We start from the raw sequence: 17,433 nt of genomic DNA on the forward strand, positions 1-17,433 counted from the left end.
CTTCCCAAACACCAAAACCCTATAAGCAATATTGCACTACTCAGAACTATTTACACAGCAGAGACAATATTGATAGGGTTCTAGGATCTGGTGATAAACAGAATTTTTTTTCGTTAGATGGCAGAAATTTACTAAGCAATTATGATAATCTAAAACTCATTAGTGTCTGATTAATCATGCAAATTGATTCTGATAAACATCATTCACAGCCCTTTCAGTTACAAATCAGCCTCCTGGAAGCCTTGTAAATCAGTGAGGTTATTGTTTAACTTTTTAGGGGCAATGGAATATTTAAAATAAAACTAGTGATTTTTGTAAAGCCCAAGATATTCATATTTCAGAAACCAGTTTTCTCTAAAATCAGTAATAAAAATAAAGAGGAAAAGTTTTGTTTTTTTTTTTTTTTTGAGACGGAGTCTCGCTCTGTAGCCCAGGCTGGAGTGCAGTGGCGCAATCTCGGCTCACTGCAAGCTCCGCCTCCCGGGTTCACGCCATTCTCCTGCCTCAGCCTCTCCGAGTAGCTGGGACTACAGGCGCCCGCCACCACGCCCGGCTAATTTTTTTTTGTATTTTTAGTAGAGACGGGGTTTCACCGTGGTCTCGATCTCCTGACCTCGTGATCCGCCCGCCTCGGCCTCCCAAAGTGCTGGGATTACAAGCGTGAGCCACCGCGCCCGGCAAGAAGAAAAGTTTTATACTGATCTGAAAAGTGGTATATAAAATACAAGATTAGGTGAAAAAAGTCTATGGAAATCATCATGAAAGCACCCCAAGGGAAACCGGGTTACATTCTGCCAATTAGATTTCTGATTTTTTCCTCCTGTTTTGGAATATTTGCATAGTAATTACTGGTTGAGCATCCCTAATCTGAAAATTCAAAATCTGAAATGGTCCAATGAATTTTGGATTTTGGAGCATTTCAGATTTTGGAATTTTGGATTAGGGATACTCAACCAGTTGCTTAGTCTGTTGTTTTTTGAGACAGCGTCTCACTCTGTTGCCTAAGATGGAGGGCAGTGGCACAATCTCAGCTCACTGCAACCTCTGCCTCCCAGGCTCAAGCAATTCTCATGCCTCAGCCTCCCGACTAGCTGAGACTACAGGCACACACCACAACGCCTGGCTAATTTTTTGTATTTTTGGTAGAGATAGGGTTTCACCATTTTGCCCAGACCAGTCTTGACCTCCCAAGCTCAAGTGATCTGCCCGCCTCAGCCTCCTGAAGTGCTGGGATTACAGGCATAAGCCACCGTGCCTAGCCTGTTCTAGTTTTTAATATGACCAGTTTAAGGCTTTAAGTAAGTGGCACAAGGTATTCCATACTGCTCAACTATTAGGCAGCAAGGAGAAAAGAATATTTTGCGGTTGTCACAATATACTGTCTGGTCCCCAGTTTTAAAATTGCTTTTTCAAACAACCCATAGATTCTCATTGCCACAGTATGCTCTCCTACAAAGGACCAGTGCCCTTAAAGCTCTAAACACATCCTCTTATGAGAGACCTTATCTCAACAGCATTAAATTACATAAAGTGAAAAAAAGTATTTCAGTCTCCCCTATGGTGGGCTAGGCATAGAGAGAAGAGTTGGTAGACAGGTGTGTTCTGGACTTACTAAACAGGCTTAGAAATGCATTTTCCGGCCAGGCGCAGTGGCTCACGCCTGTAATCCCAGCACTTTGGGAGGCTGAGGCAGACAGAGCACGAGGTCAGGAGATTGAGACCATCCTGGCTAACATGGTGAAACCCCATCTCTACTAGAAATACAAAAAATTAGCCAGGCGTGGTGGCGGGTGCCTATAGTCCCAGATGCTTGGGAGGCTGGAGCAGGAGAATGGCATAAACCTGGGAGGCAGAGGTTACAGAGAGCCGAGATCGCGCCACTGCACTCCAGCCTGGGCGACAGAGCAGGACTCCATCTCAAAAAAAAAAAAAAAAAAAAGAAATGCATTTTCCATAGAAACATTTTAAGGGAGAATTAAGTATCTTAATGGAACTAGTTTGGCTATAATCAAAAAACCTACTTTTATTTTTAATTTTTTTTTTTATTTTTGAGATGAGTTCTTACTATGTTGCCCAGGCTAGTCTCGAAATCCTGAGCTCACACAATCTGCCCGCCTTGGCCTCCCGAAGTGCTAGGATTACAGGTGTCAGCCACTGTACCCAGCCAGAATCTACTTTTCGTACATTTTCTTCTCTTCAATGTACATTTAGAAATACCTTTATCTACTCTCCTTTTACTTTGTTCATAGCTTTGGTTTACCATCTTCTGTATTATATTTTAATCTATGTTTACATGGTAATGTCGCCACATGGTTTCAAACATCTTCCTGGCAAGAGATCACTTCTTTTTTGTATCCTTAGTTTTTAATATATAGCCTAATGTGCAGTGACAAGAGGGAATAGATGAAAGAACAAACATTCATTCATTTGAAAGAACAACCCACCTGGGAACTCGACTACCCTTTAAAACACGTTTTAAGGGAAATATTTCAAGTTCCCAGCAAGCTAAGGACGACTTATGTCATGTCTCCACAATCAAAATTGGTTTTTGCCTTTTTCTGCTGGAGAGAGTATTGACCATTACCCATTCTCTCTTCCAAACAGAACAAATGCATGACTATGCTTGTCCAAAACAGATAAGCAGTAATATGTCCTAACACCAGGTCACAGACATGTTATTTCAGGCAATTGGCAACCAGAGGGGATGAAAGTGAGCAAGGGATTCAGGTTCATCAGTTCCCAATCTGCAGGCTTTTTTTTTTTTTTTTTTTTTTGAGATGAAGTCTCGCTCTTGTCCCCCAGGCTGAAGTGCAATGGCGCGATCTCAGCTCACTGCAACCTCCTCTTCCCGGGTTCAAGCGATTCTCCTGCCTCAGCCTCCCGAGTAGCTGGGATTACAGACACCTGCCACCATGCCTGACTAATTTTTGTATTTTTAGTAGAGACGGGGTTTCACCATGTTTGCCAGGCTGGTCTCGAACTCCTGACCTCGTGATCCGCCCGCCTCAGCCTCCCAAAGTGCTGGGATGACAGGTGTGAGCCACTGCGCCCAGCCCAATCTGCAGGCTTTTATGGAACAATTGCTAGGATATATACATGAGCCCCTGCCTCTAAAAGGCTAGTTTTATTTTTTATTTTTATTTTATTTTTTTATTTTTATTTTTATTTTTTGAGACGGAGTCTTGCTCAGTTGCCCAGGCTGGAGTGCAGTGGTGCAATCTCAGCTCACTGCAAGCTCTGCCTCCTGGGTTCATGCCATTCTCCTGCCTCAGCCTCCCGAGTAGCTGGGACTATAGGTGCCCACCACCACGCCCGGCTAATTTTTTTTGTGTGTGTATTTTTTAGTAGAGACAGGGTTTCACCATATTAGCTAGGATGATCTCGATCTCCTGACCTTGTGATCCGCCCACCTCGGCCTCCCAAAGTGCTGGGATTACAGGCATGAGCCACTGCGCCCGGCCTAAAAGGCTAGTTTTATCAGTCAAAGTAGACTACTTAAATTATTTTTTTTGCTTTGTAGAGACAGAGTCTCATTTTGTTGCCCAGGCTGGTCTCAAACTCCTGACTTTAAGCAATCCTCCCGCCTCTGCCTCCCAAACTACTAGGATTACAGGTGTGAGCCACTGCTCCAAGCCTTAAATAATTTATGTAATTCGGCTGGGCATGGTGGCACATGCCTGTAATCCCAGCACTCTGGGACGCTGAGGTGGGCGGATCACAAAGTCAAGAGATCGAGACTATCCTGGCCAACATGGTGAAACCTTGTTTCTACTAAAAATACAAAAATTGGCTGGGTGTAGTGGTGTGCGCCTGTAGTCCCAGCTACTAGGCAGGCTGAGGCAGAAGAATTGCTTGAACCTGGGAAGCGGAGGTTGCAATGAGCCGAGATCGCACCACTGCATTCCAGCCTGGCAACAGAGCAAGACTCTGTCTCTAAATAAACAAATAGATAAATTCTGTAACTCAAATGACAGCCGCGGCCGTGCACAGTGGCTCAAGCCTGTAATCCTAGCACTTGGGGAGGCTGAGGCAGGTAGATCACTTGAGCCCAGGAGTTCAAGACCAGCCTAGCCAACACGGTGAAACCTCATCTCTACAAAAAATACAAAAACTAGCCAGTGTGGTGGCATGCACCTATAGTCCCAGCTACGCAGGAGGCTGAAGTAGGAGGATGGCTTGAGCCTGGGAGGCCCAGGCTGGATTGAGTGGTGATCACATCACTGCACTCCACTTGTGTGACAGAATGAGACCTTGTCTCAAAAAAAGAAAAAAGAGAGAGAGCCTAGACATACTTCAAAATTATGGCACATGATACCAAGAAACTCAGTGGCTTAAAAACTGATCATTTATTTTCATGCACCTGCACATTGACCCGGTTCAGGTACTCTAGGCTAGGCTGAGTTTGGTGGCTTTGCTTCACACAGCAATTCTGGAGGATGCCTGGTAGGACCTTTGCTACTGGTGTCTCTCACCTTCTTTGAACCCATGAGATATTCTCATGGAGCTAGAGGAAACATAAGAGTAAGCAGAAAGATTCAAGGTCTCTTAAAGGCCCAAGTTCAGAGCTGCACACTGTCAATTCTACCCACATGCCACTGGCCAAAGCACATCAAGAGGAGAAAAATGTACTCTGCTCATCATGACAAACATGTGGATACAGGCAGAAATGAAGAAATGGGGTGAATTATTCACTTTACTACAATACTTCTATTTTCTTTGAGAAAAATCAGAATAGGTCATGGTAGTACATGTAAATGACAGGGATGGTGTTATTGCACGCATATTCAGATAAATTCTTTAGTTTATATATGGTGGGGTTTTTTTTGTTTTTTTTTTTTTGTGAGATGGTGTTTCACTCTTGTTGCCCAGGCTGGAGTGCAATGGTGCAATCTCGGCTCACCACAACCTCTGCTCCTGGGTTCAAGCGATTCTCCTGCCTCAGCCTCCCGAGTAGCTGGGATTACAGGTATGCACCACCACACCCGGCTAATTTTGTATTTTTAGTAGAGATGGGGTTTCTCTATGTTGGTCAGGCTGCTCTTGAACTCTCGACCTCAGGTGATCCACCCATCTCAGCCTCCCAAAGTGCTAGGATTACAGGCATGAGCCACAGTGCCCAGCCCCAAAACTTTAACTGGATGTTTATATGTAGATGTTTTAAATTAAGTAATATAGGTTCATGATTACTATAGAATATGAATTTAAAATGATTAAAAATGTTTAGGAGTGTGGGCGCAGTGGCTCATGCCTGTAATCCCAAAACTTTGGGAGGCCGAGGTGGGCGGATCATGATGTCAAGAGATTGAGACCATCCTGGCCAACATGGTGAAACCCCGTCTCTACTAAAAATACAAAAATTAGCCAGGCATGGTGTCATGCACCTGTAGTCCCAGCTACTCGGGAGGCTGAGTCAGGAGAATCGCTTGAACCCCACAGGCCAAGGTTGCAGTAAGCCGAGACCGCGCCACTGCACTCCAGCCTGATGACAAAGCGAGGCTCCGTCTCAAGGAAAAAAAGTGTTTAGGAACCTACTCACAGTCATTAAGATAGTCACCATAAAAAAAAAAAAATGACAAGTGTTGGAGAGGATGTGGAGAAACTGGAACCCTTGTCCACTGTTGGTGGAAATGTAAAATGGTATAGCAATTGTGGAAAACAGCATGGTGGTTCCTCAAAAAACTAAAAATAGAATTACCATATTATCCACCAATTCCACTTCTGGGTATACACCTAAAACAACTAAAAACAGGGTCTTAAAGAGATATGTGTACACCTATTTTCATAGCAGCATTATTCACAATAGCTAAAACAAGGAAGCAACACGAGTGTCCATGGAGGGATGAATAGATAAGTAAAATGTAGTACATACATACAATGGAATCTTATTCTGCCTTAAAAATTGAAGGAAATCTGCAATATGCTACCACAAAAAATGGATGAATCTTGAGAACATTTTGCTGAATGAAATAAGCCAATCATAAAAAGACAAATACTGTATGATTTCATTTAAATGAGGCATTTAGAGTAGTCTAAATCACAGAGACAGATAGTAGAATGGTAGCTGCTAGACGCTGGGGGGAGGGGAAAAGAGGAGTAATTGTATAATGGGTATAGAGTTTCTTTTTTATTTTTTGAGATGGAGTCTCACTCTGTAGCCCAGGTTCCCAGGTTAGAGGGCGACACTGCATCCTCCACCTCCCGGGTTCAAGAAATTCTCCTGCCTCAGTCTCCTGAGTAGTTGGGATTACAGGCACACGCCATCACGCCCAGCTAATTTTTTGTATTTTTAGTAGAGACGGGGTTTCACCATGTTGCCCAGGCTGGTCCAGAACTCCTGACCGCAGATGATCCACCCACCTTGGCCTCCCAAAGTGCTGGGATTACAGGTGTGAGCCACCGCGCTCAGTCGAGAGTTTCAGTTTTACAAAATGAAAAAGTTATAGAGATGGATGATGGTGATGGTTGCACAACATTATGAATGTATTTAATACCACTTAAAATGGTTAAGATCATAAACATGTTACATGTATTTTAACACAATAAAAAAATAGGGAAAAAAGTTCACAAATGTAATAAACAGTATGGTAAGAAAACTTAATAGCTAGAATATTGATCTTACTTTCTCAATACTCCTAGCTCTCCCTCTCAACAGTATACTGCAACCCTTGCAGTTTCCCCCAGTTGTACAATAAACGCTCATCTCTGGACGTTCACATGTACTATTTCATCTGCCTAGAATATTTGCCCTCTCCTTCAGTTGGCTAATCCCTACTCATCTTTCAAGTCTCGGATTATATCTCACCTCTAAGAAGAAACCTTTCCCAGGTTAGTTTCCTCTTTCCAATGTGCCCCCATAATATCTAGTATCTACTTTTCCCATCATGTCATCTGTATTTAATTTATATGTGTACTTAATCACAGATACATTAGTCAACATATTTATCTGTGTCTCCCAGATAAGTTTCTTAATATCTTTAGCCTCTGTTACTAGCTCGATCTAGAAACACTTAATAAGGCCAGGCATGGTAGCTCAAGCCTGCAATCCCAACACTTTGGGAGGCCGAGGTAGGAGGATCATTTGAGTCCAGGAGTTGGAGACCAGTTTGGGCAACAAAGGGAAACCACGTCTCTAAAAAAATTTTTTAAACCAGCCAGGCGTCATGGTGCACACCTGTGGTGTCAGCTACTCATGAGGCTGAAGTGGGAGGATCACTTGGGCCCGAGAGGTCAAGGCTGCAGTAAGCTGTGATTGAGCCACTGCACACCAGCCTGGGTGACAGAGTGAGACTCTATCTCAAAAAAAAAAAAAAAAAAAAAAAAAGTTAACACATAATGAAACAAAGTAGGAAGCACTTCTATCTACAATTAGGCAAATTAGGTGGGGAGAGAAAGGATTTGTAAAACTACAGCTCTCACATTTACTAACAAAAATGTCTTAAAAAGTTAAATTTATTTGCAGTCACTAAATCACTAGATGAAACCTTAGCAAAAATTGGCTAAGATTATTTCCTTATTTATAAAATGAGACTACACCAGGCGTGGTGGCTCATGCCTAATCCCAGCACTTTTGAGAGGCCAAGGTGGGAGGATCACATGAGGCTAGGAGTTTGAGACCAGCCCTGCCAATGTGGTGAAACCCCATCACTACTAAAAATACAAAAATTAGCTGGGCGTGGTGGTGCACGCCTGTAATCCCAGCTACTCGGGAGGCTGACGCAGGCAAATAGCTTGAACCCAGGAGGCGGAGGTTGCAGTGAGCCAAGATGGTGCCACTACACTCCAACTTGGGTGACAGAGTGAGACTCTGTCTCAAAATAAATAAATAAATAATAAAACGAGAATAAAAATATTGAACTCGAAGAATCAAGGGCTGATTCTAACTTTTAAAATGTTATATATTGAGATAAATTAGAAGTACGAGCTTATACAATCTAATTAAGAATAGTTATTTTATTTATCTGGGATATTCTTTCTTTCTTCGTTTTTGTTTTTGAGACAGGGTCTTGTTCTGTAACCCAGGATGGAGTGCAGTGGCAGCACAATCATAGCTCATTGCAGTCTTGATCTTCCGGGCTCAAATGATCCTCTTGCCACAGCCTCCCATGTAGCTGGGACTACAGGCACCTGCCACCACACCCAGCTAATGTTTTTATTTTTATTTTTAGTAGAGACGAGGTCTTGCTATGTTGCCCAGGCTGGTCTCAAACTCCTGAGCTCAAGCAATCCTCTGTCTCGGCCTCCCAGAGCACTGGGATTACAAGCATGAGCCACTGCATCTAGCTGATCTGGGATAGTCTTTTTTTATTTTCTTTTTTTTGGGACAGGCGTGGTGGCACATGCCTGTAATCCTAGCTACTAGGGAGGCTGAGGCAGGAGAATCGCTTGAACCTGGGAGGCAGAGGTTGCGGTGAGCCGAGATCACACCATTGCACTCCAGCCTGGGCAACAAGAGCAAAACGCCGTCTCAGAAAATAAAAAGAGAAACAATGTCCTCAAATGAATCCCTTGGCCCCTCCTCTAGGTTATTAAAAAAACAAAAACAAAAACAAAATCCTACCCACTACTCTAACAGCCCACTAGGGAACAGTAAGAAATTGTAATTAAAAGACGAAGAGGAAAGCAGCTGCACTTAAGGCCAGGGCTGGTAACTAAGAAAGAAATTTTATATATAAGACACACACACACACACACACACACACACACACACACACACACACACAGATTTGGAATAAAATGGCTTTATGATGAGGATTTATGTTCTTCATTCTCTACAAATGATGTCCTTGAGTCCATGCCTAACATTTTAGGTATCTTTCTTCCCTCTGGTATCTGTATTTTCCCAACTATTTTTAAAGGACTTTTGCTTAACAAATAGCTTACTTTCTTCTGAAATTCAATGCATTTAGAACCCATGTTGTAACTCTTCTTGATCTACTTTTTTTTTTTTTTAATTTTATTAGAGATGGAGTCTGGCTATGTTGCCCAGGCTGGTCTTGAACTACTGGGCTCAAGTGATCCTCCTGCCTCAGCCTCCCAAAGTGTTGGGATTACAGGTGTGAGCCACCGTGCCTGGCCTTTGCTCTATTTTTAAGAGCACTAGTAGAAGTCACACTAAACAGACTATTAAATATTTTTTAAGCAGAAAAAAAAAAAAGTTTTTTTTTTATCTGAGATGAAGTCTCGCTCTGTTGCCCAGGCAGGAGTGCAGTGATGCGATCTTGGCTCACCGCAACCTCCACCTCCCAGGTTCAAGCACTTCTCCTGCCTTAACCTCCCAAGTAGCTGGGATTACAGGGGCACGCCACTGCACTAAGCTAATTTTTTGTATTTTTAGTAGAGACAGGGTTTTACCATGTTGACCAGGCTGGTCTTGAACCCCTGACCTCAGGTAATCTGCCCGCTTCGGCCTCCCAAAGTGCTAGGATTACAGGCTTAAGCCACCATGGCTGGCCAAAAAAAAAAAAATGTTTTTAATTTTAAAAAATTATAAGCAGACCTACACACTGAAAATTGCAAAACTGTCGAGAGAAAATTTTAGAGACCTAATAAATGAAAAGATATGTTTGTGCACCAGAGGGCTCAATATTGTTAAGATAACAATTCTCTATCGGGCACAGTGGCTCACTCCTGTAGTTCCAGTACTTTGGAAGGCTGAGGCGAAGGACGGCTTAAGCCCAGAAGTTTGAGACCAGCCTGGGTGACACAACAAGACCCCATCTCTAAAAAAATAAAAATAAAAATTTTTTTTTGAGGTAGGATGTCACTGTCAATAGGCCGGAGTGCAGTGACACAATCACGGCTCACTGCAGTCTCGACCTCCCCAGGCTCAGGTGATCCTCCCATCTCAGCCTCTCAAGTATGTGGGATTACAGTCTTGCGCCACCACACCCAGCCAATTTTTCTATTTTTTTTGTAGAGATGAGGGGGTTTTGCCATGTTGCCCAGACTAGTACAAAAAAAATTTTTTTAATTAGCTGGGAGTGGTGGCACGTGCCTGTGGTCTCAGCTACTTGGGAGGCTGAGGTGGGGGACTATCATCTGAATCTTGGGAGGTCAAGGCTGCAGTGAGCTATGATCGCCACTGTACTGCAACCTGGGTAATAGAACAAGACCCTGTCTCAAAAAAAAAAAAAAAAGAAAAGAAAATAGGCAAAAGATTGTGAGACATTTCACTAAAAAAGATATACAAACTACAAATAAGCATATGAAAAAAGCTTTAACGTCATTAGTTAAGGAAGTGCAAATTGAAACTACAATGGGGCACCACCACAAACCTGTTAGAAGGGTTAAAATTAAAACTGATATTTTTGCATCAACCTAATACCAAGTGTTGATAAGGTTATGGAAAAACTAGAACCCTTATCAATAGCTTTGGGAATGCAAAATAGTACAGCCACTTTGAAAAATATTTTAGCAGTTGCTTATAAGATCAAGCATACTTTTTTTCCCCCAAGGATACATTTATCATGCTACCAGAAATCCCATTTCAGTATTTACTCAAGAGAAATGAAAACATTACGTCCACACAAAGACATACTCATGGCGGCTCACTTCCAGAATCCCAGCACTTTGGGAGACTGAAGTGGGAAGATCATTTGAGCCCAGGACTTAGAGACCAGCCTGGCAATATAGTGAGACTTCATCTCTACAAAAAAATTTTTAAAGTAGCCAGGCATGGTGATGCACACCTGTAGTTCCAGCTACTCAGGAAGCTGAGGTGGGATTGCTTGAGCCTAGGAGTTTGATGGTACAGTAAGCTATGATCACACCACCACACTCCAGCCTGGGTGACAGTATGAGACCCTGTCTCTAAAGAAAAAAATATTGTTAAAAAAAATTAAACAAAGACATTTGGGAGGGCAACACAGGAGGATCACTTGAGCTCAAGAGTTCAAGACCAACCACAGCCATTTTATTCATAATATGCAAAACGTGGAAATGACCCAATGTCCATAAGTTGGTGGATAAAGAGTTTGTGATATTCTATACAATGAATACTACTCAGCAATAAAAACTGTCCAACTACTAATATAACATGGATGAATCTCAAAGCATTATGCTAAGTGCAAGAAGCCAGACACAAAAGACTATAATGTATGATTCCATTTATATGAAATTCTAGGAAAAGTTAAACTAGAGATCAGTGGTTGCCAGGGACTTGGGGAAGAAGAGGCTGACCACAAAAAGGCACAAAGGAATGTAGGGGTCTCACTCTCTTGCTCAGCCTGGTCTGGAACGACTGGGCTTCAGTGATCTTCCCACCTCAGCCACCCGAGTAGCTGGGTCTACAGGTGCACCACTGTGCCTGGCCACAAAGGAGCTTTTTGTAAAGTAACAGAAATGTTCTATATCCTGGCTGTGGTGGTGGTTACATGACTGTATACATTTGTCAAAACTCATCAGTTCACTGGGCATGCCACACCCCTGTAGTCCAAGCTACTCAGGAGGCTGAAGTGGGAGGATTGCTTGAAGCCAGGAGTTCTAGGCTGTGCTGCATTATGATTGCCCCTGTGAATAGTCACTGCCCTCCAGCTGGGCAACACAGCAAGACTTTGGCTTTGCTTAACAAATAGCTTACTTACTTTTATTTTATATAATTGTATCTCAATAAAATTCATATTTTTTAAAAGTGATGAATCCACACTATTGTATCTCATAAGAATAAGCTGTAAAACAAACACTCTTAGGTTTTAAATTCAACCATTTCCTAGACAATACACAAAATTAAGACCAATTAAGATTTGGAGGACTAGGCACAGTGGCTCACACCTATAATCCCAGCACTCTGGGAGGCCAAGGCAAGAGGACTGTTTGAGCCCAGGAGTTCAAGACCAACCTCAGCAATACAGTGAGACCCTGTCTCCACAAAAAATTTCAAGAAAGTATTAGCCAGGCATGGTAGGACACGCCTGTGGTCCCAGCTACTTAGGAGGCTGAGCGGGGAGGATTATCTAAGCCTGGGAGGACGAGGCTGCAGTGAGGCGTAACTGGGCCACTGCACTCCAGCCTGGGCAACAGAGCAAAACTCTGTCTCTGGAGAAAAAAAAATGACTTGGGGCAAGTAACTGCAGGAAAAATATACAGCAGAAATTGTTTCCATCACTACCAATTCATCATAAAACTCAAATAAAACCTAAAGTTTGACAGAACCTATCCAAATATGTAACAGAAAGCAACAAATTATGAAGTATTACTCATTTAGACAAACCATAACAACTTAGATATAAAAAATATTCCCCAGATGTGTTTCACAATACAGTAAAATATTGTTTTTAATTAGTTAAAAGGCTTTTTTTCCCAAATTATGACTTTCTAAAACATACACTGTTAGTAACAACATTATAGTTCTCAGCAACAAAAGTTGTGGTAAATTATTTACTGATACTGAAGAAAGATGTAAGAATCAAAATTCTGGCGTGCATCCTGCTTTCAGATGCTTTGACAATACTATTGCACTGCTAGCTGTAAAGTACAGTAGTGCAATAAAGTCAGAGCATTCGTTAGCAGTAATAAGTAGGAAAGGAACACAAAAGCATCTCGCATCGGTTGAAGCTTCAGTGTGAAAAGAATTTAAAGTAGGGTTGCCATTTTGGACAGAAAAACATCCAAAACCCAAAAAACATTTATATCAATGTTTTTTTAAAAAAGGATAAGACTTAAATATCAAAGTGATGTTGCTTATTGATGACTAATATGCAAATTAAAGTTCAAACAGAAACATGCATATATGTAGAAAGGAATTTTGTAAATATGCCCTAAGCCTTAATAGTAATTAGAATGGGTATTGTTAATACTTTAGGATTGGTATTAACAAAACCAGTTATAATTACTACTAAGACAAAGTTGTGAAAAATATTTTTGTTCTCTGCAGAGATGTTGGTTAGCTCCTTCTTCAAGGCAATTTACTGATTAACCGCCACGTAAAACAAGCCCTTTGAATAAAAGTATCAAAGAAAACAAATGAAAAGTAAAATAATAAGTTTCTGAATCTCTACATACTCAATCTATCACTCTGGAATCTAAACCACTATAAAAAGAAAACACAAAAGCACTTACCATCTTACAGCTTTTTATCTCGAGTTTACTAAGGGCTATTATAACAACAGAAGGGAATCAATGTGCTCTAAACAGAACATTAACCGTATCTAACTCGATACTATCCAAGGGGATTTTAAAATTTCAGTTAACTCCTGAAATCTCAAATAGAGGCAGAAAGCATGTCCATTTCCTTCAAACTTAGAAACATCAAAGAGAAAATAATGATAGGGGGGAGGTGGGACTGAGATTTAAGTATCAAGTTTCCTTAGTTTCAAGCTAATTAACATTCTAACTTTTTTAACGGATAAGAACCCAATCAGAAGTCAGATGTAAACCTAGAAACAGAAATAGTATCATAGTATCACACTGCATTATTTTTTGTGTACAGTCACTAGTAGTATCACGAAAGAACAAAGCTAAACAAATACCACCCCATCAATAAGTGAAGGGGAAAAAGTCAGGGAACAAAGATTGCCCTACAATAAGCTTACTCCCCTATTAGTAATGTTGATTGATGCAAAAATATATTTTCATTATTTTCACCAACCTCCCTTTAAACGGTCCAATTCAATTACTTAGTCGGATTGAGCCTACTAAGGAAATGGACTCATATAAAGGACAGCTGAAATGTAAGTGTCTTGGTGTCAAATCCTGGGCCACATAACTAAAATATTAGAATATTTAACACTGGTAGCCAAGTTTCAGGTTTTAAAGACAACCGTTTAAAAGATAAGTGTTTAACTTTCTGAATTGGAAGTTATTACAAACAAGAAAAATATGAAAAAAATTTAAGGTATTAACAAAACTAGGATAAACACTTTCTTTTCAAATTAAATATTATGCATTTCCTTTTAAATAGTCAGTGCTAGTTCCTTGACAAATCCTTTATTTAACTGATGTAAAACCAAAAATCAGAAGATAGCACAGGAAATCATTTACTCTTGAAATCTTTTAAAATAAACTGGTCCACAAGTATAACATTTTTTTCTAGAAGCACATGGTAAATCTGAAGATGAGATGCACTGTCTTTTATTATCTAGTCAATACAAAGCAGTAATAATTAAAGCCATGATAAAAATTCATTTCTAAACCCTAATAATTATGGAAACAAACTAATAACCTGAAAGGAAAAAAAAAAGCTACCACTAATTTACTTGCAAGGATGTAAGAAAGGAAAAAAACCTCATTTCTTTTTTTCCTGTCTTCAAAAAGAATTTAAATACTACCGCATCATTCAAACAATATCTAAAAGTTTAAATGTCTGGCTACCTTATAATTTTCTAAAACCTACTTTTTCAAAATGTTTACTTCATCATTGTTCACTTAAAAGAGAATTTGTTCAATCTAAAGAAGTCCTGTGAGAATACTGACTCTACTGCAAAAAACAGACGAAGTTTAAAAATTAAAAACAGCCAATTTGAGAAGCAAACCTGTTAAAAGCAGAATTAGCATCATTTAGCAGAAATGAATTATGAATTTAAGCAGAAATATCTATATCAGTAGGGAGGAATTCAGAATGGGAGAAGGGCAAAATAGTCTTAACATTTAAGCCTGTTGACAGGATCAAATTACAATGCTTAACAGTTTGTTTTTTTAAATGATAAAAATAATAAAACTTAGAACTAAAAGTTCATTATTACAGGTTTGAAAACCTGCAGGAAATTTTTCCTTCTTCCCTCCCATTTATCCCTACACTTCTCCAACCCCACACACACTGCACAAAGAAAATTTAAACACAAAATGCTAAAAGTAATTGAAAGCCCTCAAATTAAATTTGTATATGAGAGGCACTCCAATTCATTAGCACATCAGAAGAAAATAAGATATATCAAGGCCTCACTTTTTCTGGGGTGGGAATGGGGGGTGGGTGAGGTTTCTTCCAGGATCACCACCCATCCTTTCCGAGGAAGAAGTTAGAGACCCAAGATTCAGCTTGGAGAAAGCAGGGCAGACCCAAAGGATACCTAAGCAGTAATGCCAGGGAATGGCGTGGGAAGGAGGGACGGATTACAAACGAAGAAAGAAGTTTGTTTTTTACTTTTTTAAAACTCAATCTTTTTTTTTTTTTTTCTGAGACGTAGTCTCTGTCGCCAGGCCGGAGTACAGTGACGCGCTCTCTGCTCACTGCAACCTCCGTCTCCCGGATTGAAGCGATCCTCCTGTCTCAGCCTCCCGAGTAGCTGGGACTACAGGGGCGTGCCACCACACCCGGCTAATTTTTGTATTTTTAGTATAGACGGAGTTTCACCATGTTGGCCAGGATTGTCTCGATGTCTTGACCTTGTGATCCGCCCGCCTCGGCCTCCCAAAGTGCCGGGATTACAGGCGTGAGCCACCGCGCCCGGCCAATTTTATTTAACAGACAAGCAAACAAACAAAAAAAGACAGGAGCTCAGTGGCAGGCGCTTCCTCCAAAGTCCAGGTTTTTAAGGAAAGCAGCCCAACCTGGAAAAAAAAAAAAAAAAAAGAAAAGAAAAAAAAAGATAATGCTGAACGAAAAGGGCTGAAGACAGAACAAGGACACTAAGAGGAAAAAAGCGCGGGCGATCCAGCTGGTAATCTAAGGATGGGAGGGAGGGAATAAAGAGAACAAGTGAGGGACGGATCCTTAAAGAAAACTAGGACAGCCCCCCAGCTGGGCGCCCCCGAGCAGGCCAAACACTCCAGCAACAACCGGAGTGCTTTCCAATTCTTCGCCCCCGTTTTCTACTTTCACAGATGAATGAAAGTGCACAACTCAAGAGCAGGATGCCTTTCCTGTCTCAATCCCGCCCGCGCTCCAGGAGAGGAGCTCGTGGTTACGATCCCCTTCGCTCACACCTCTTCCCTCACCCACGGTTTTCCACCTCCGGACCAAACAGAAACGGGTCTAGGGGCTTCCTTGGCCGTTAGGAAGTTGTGCATACAAGTCTAGCGTCCTTTCTCAGACTTTCTCGGCCCGCCTTTTAGAACGTGAGCGGGTTGGCCCTACAGGGATTTCTTCTCGCCCCCGTCGGTTTATTCCCCACCCCACCCTTCCGTTCCCCTTTCTTGGAGTGTGAACCACCTCTCCCTTCTTGGGACGCTTAGGGACCGTTCCATTCACATCTTTTTTGGTACAAACACAGAATGCGGTCTGCACCCGGCGCCGTTTCGTAAGGGGTGTAAAGGTGAGGGCAAGGAACAAGGAATTCCAAAGGCCCCGCACCCTCAGCATCTCCCGCCATTTCCCTGACGAGTTTCCCGGATGTAACCCTTTCCCCGAGGCGGTTTAGACACCAGACGGTGGCGGCTCCCTTTGGTGCAGGAGGAGGGAACTCGACTCTGGTCCAGCCTCCGCCGCCCGAAGTTTCCGGCGACTCCAAATTGTGCCCCACCTTCGAGGCCATGGGGGAAAAATAAACTACCCAGTAGATCTCTTTCACTTTGCACTCACCATCAGTTCCAGCTTATCGACCTCCGCCTCCATGTTGAATAGTTGACATTCCTCAGACCGCGGCGGCGCTTAAGCCGCAAGCCGTACTAGCACGGAGGGCCTCCATTGGACAGCTGTCACTCAACATCTCGCACTCATTGGCTCCTCCATTCCACCGGCTCCCGCCCATTGGCGACTGGGTAACGCCCCTCTGCATGAGACACATTTTCCTGTTGGGCAAAGACACAAAACGCCGCAGGAGGATTGGCTGCTGTGCAAATTTTTTTTTCCATTGGCTGCCCCCGCCTCTCTACTTTCAATTTTGTAGTTAGGGCTCTGCAGAGAAGAGCTTGAGATTGGTGCAATTGGAAGAAGAGCCAACCAATCACACCAGAGCTTCCACCGACAGCAGAGGGGACGTAACACACCTTCTTTCCCCTCCTGCTTTCCTTCCCCTTCTCTCCCGCCTTCTCCTTATTCATACCAGAAGCGCCTCAGCTCTGATTGGCTGGAGCGCTCTGCTATCTCAGCCAATCACAAGCCGGGCTGTGCTCCTACACTATCCGAAGAGCGAATCGTGCAGAGACCATGTCTACGATTGGTCTCTCCCTGAAAAGGATTTAATTTTGAATTTTTCTTTATGGCGTGGGAGAGGCCACAGCCCGGACTCCATCGACTCCCCCGGCTCTTAGACTAGTAAGTGCAGGAACTATTATTTCTTTGTTATCTGAGCTCGCGTCTTGAGTAGCTGGGCCTGTTGCTGCTTGTGTTTTTATGGTTTGAGGTGGGGACTTTGGCTGGACACGAAGGGGAAATGGAAAGGGGGAAGGGGAGGTTTGGGGCTGGGGAAGAAGTGCTCGGCCTGGCTTCATCTTAACCATACTTCTATTTAATTAACACTTCGCAAGATACGTTTTGGAGCAAAGCATCTGCCTTCCTTTTGAACATTTCTTTACATATTTGCTGCTCAATGTAAGTCCACAGATCAGCGGCATCCGCAT

The 17,433-nt window shown here is 42.3% G+C and overlaps 2 protein-coding genes across 4 annotated transcripts in view; one reads left to right on the forward strand and one right to left on the reverse strand.

The window, feature by feature from the left end:
* The window catches only part of SKA2 (spindle and kinetochore associated complex subunit 2), a 45,352-nt gene extending 28,464 nt beyond the window's left edge, over positions 1-16,888 (reverse strand). Inside the window, exon 1 of one of the 2 annotated variants that reach the window (XM_063628548.1) lies at positions 16,454-16,888. In XM_063628548.1, the coding sequence (XP_063484618.1) occupies positions 16,454-16,486 (33 nt within the window). In that variant the 5' untranslated portion in view covers positions 16,487-16,888. The remainder of the gene's footprint in view (positions 1-16,453) is intronic. The other variant, XM_055258564.2, reaches the window with a different exon arrangement.
* PRR11 (proline rich 11) overlaps positions 16,812-17,433 on the forward strand; it is a 46,548-nt gene continuing 45,926 nt past the window's right edge. The window contains exon 1 of one of the 2 annotated variants that reach the window (XM_055258557.2): positions 16,812-17,128. The gene's annotated coding sequence lies outside the window, so the exon portion shown is untranslated. The remainder of the gene's footprint in view (positions 17,129-17,433) is intronic. The other variant, XM_063628536.1, reaches the window with a different exon arrangement.

The sequence above is a fragment of the Symphalangus syndactylus genome, chromosome 20 (genome assembly GCF_028878055.3).
Source record: "Symphalangus syndactylus isolate Jambi chromosome 20, NHGRI_mSymSyn1-v2.1_pri, whole genome shotgun sequence".
Classification (NCBI taxonomy): Eukaryota; Metazoa; Chordata; class Mammalia; order Primates; family Hylobatidae; genus Symphalangus; species Symphalangus syndactylus.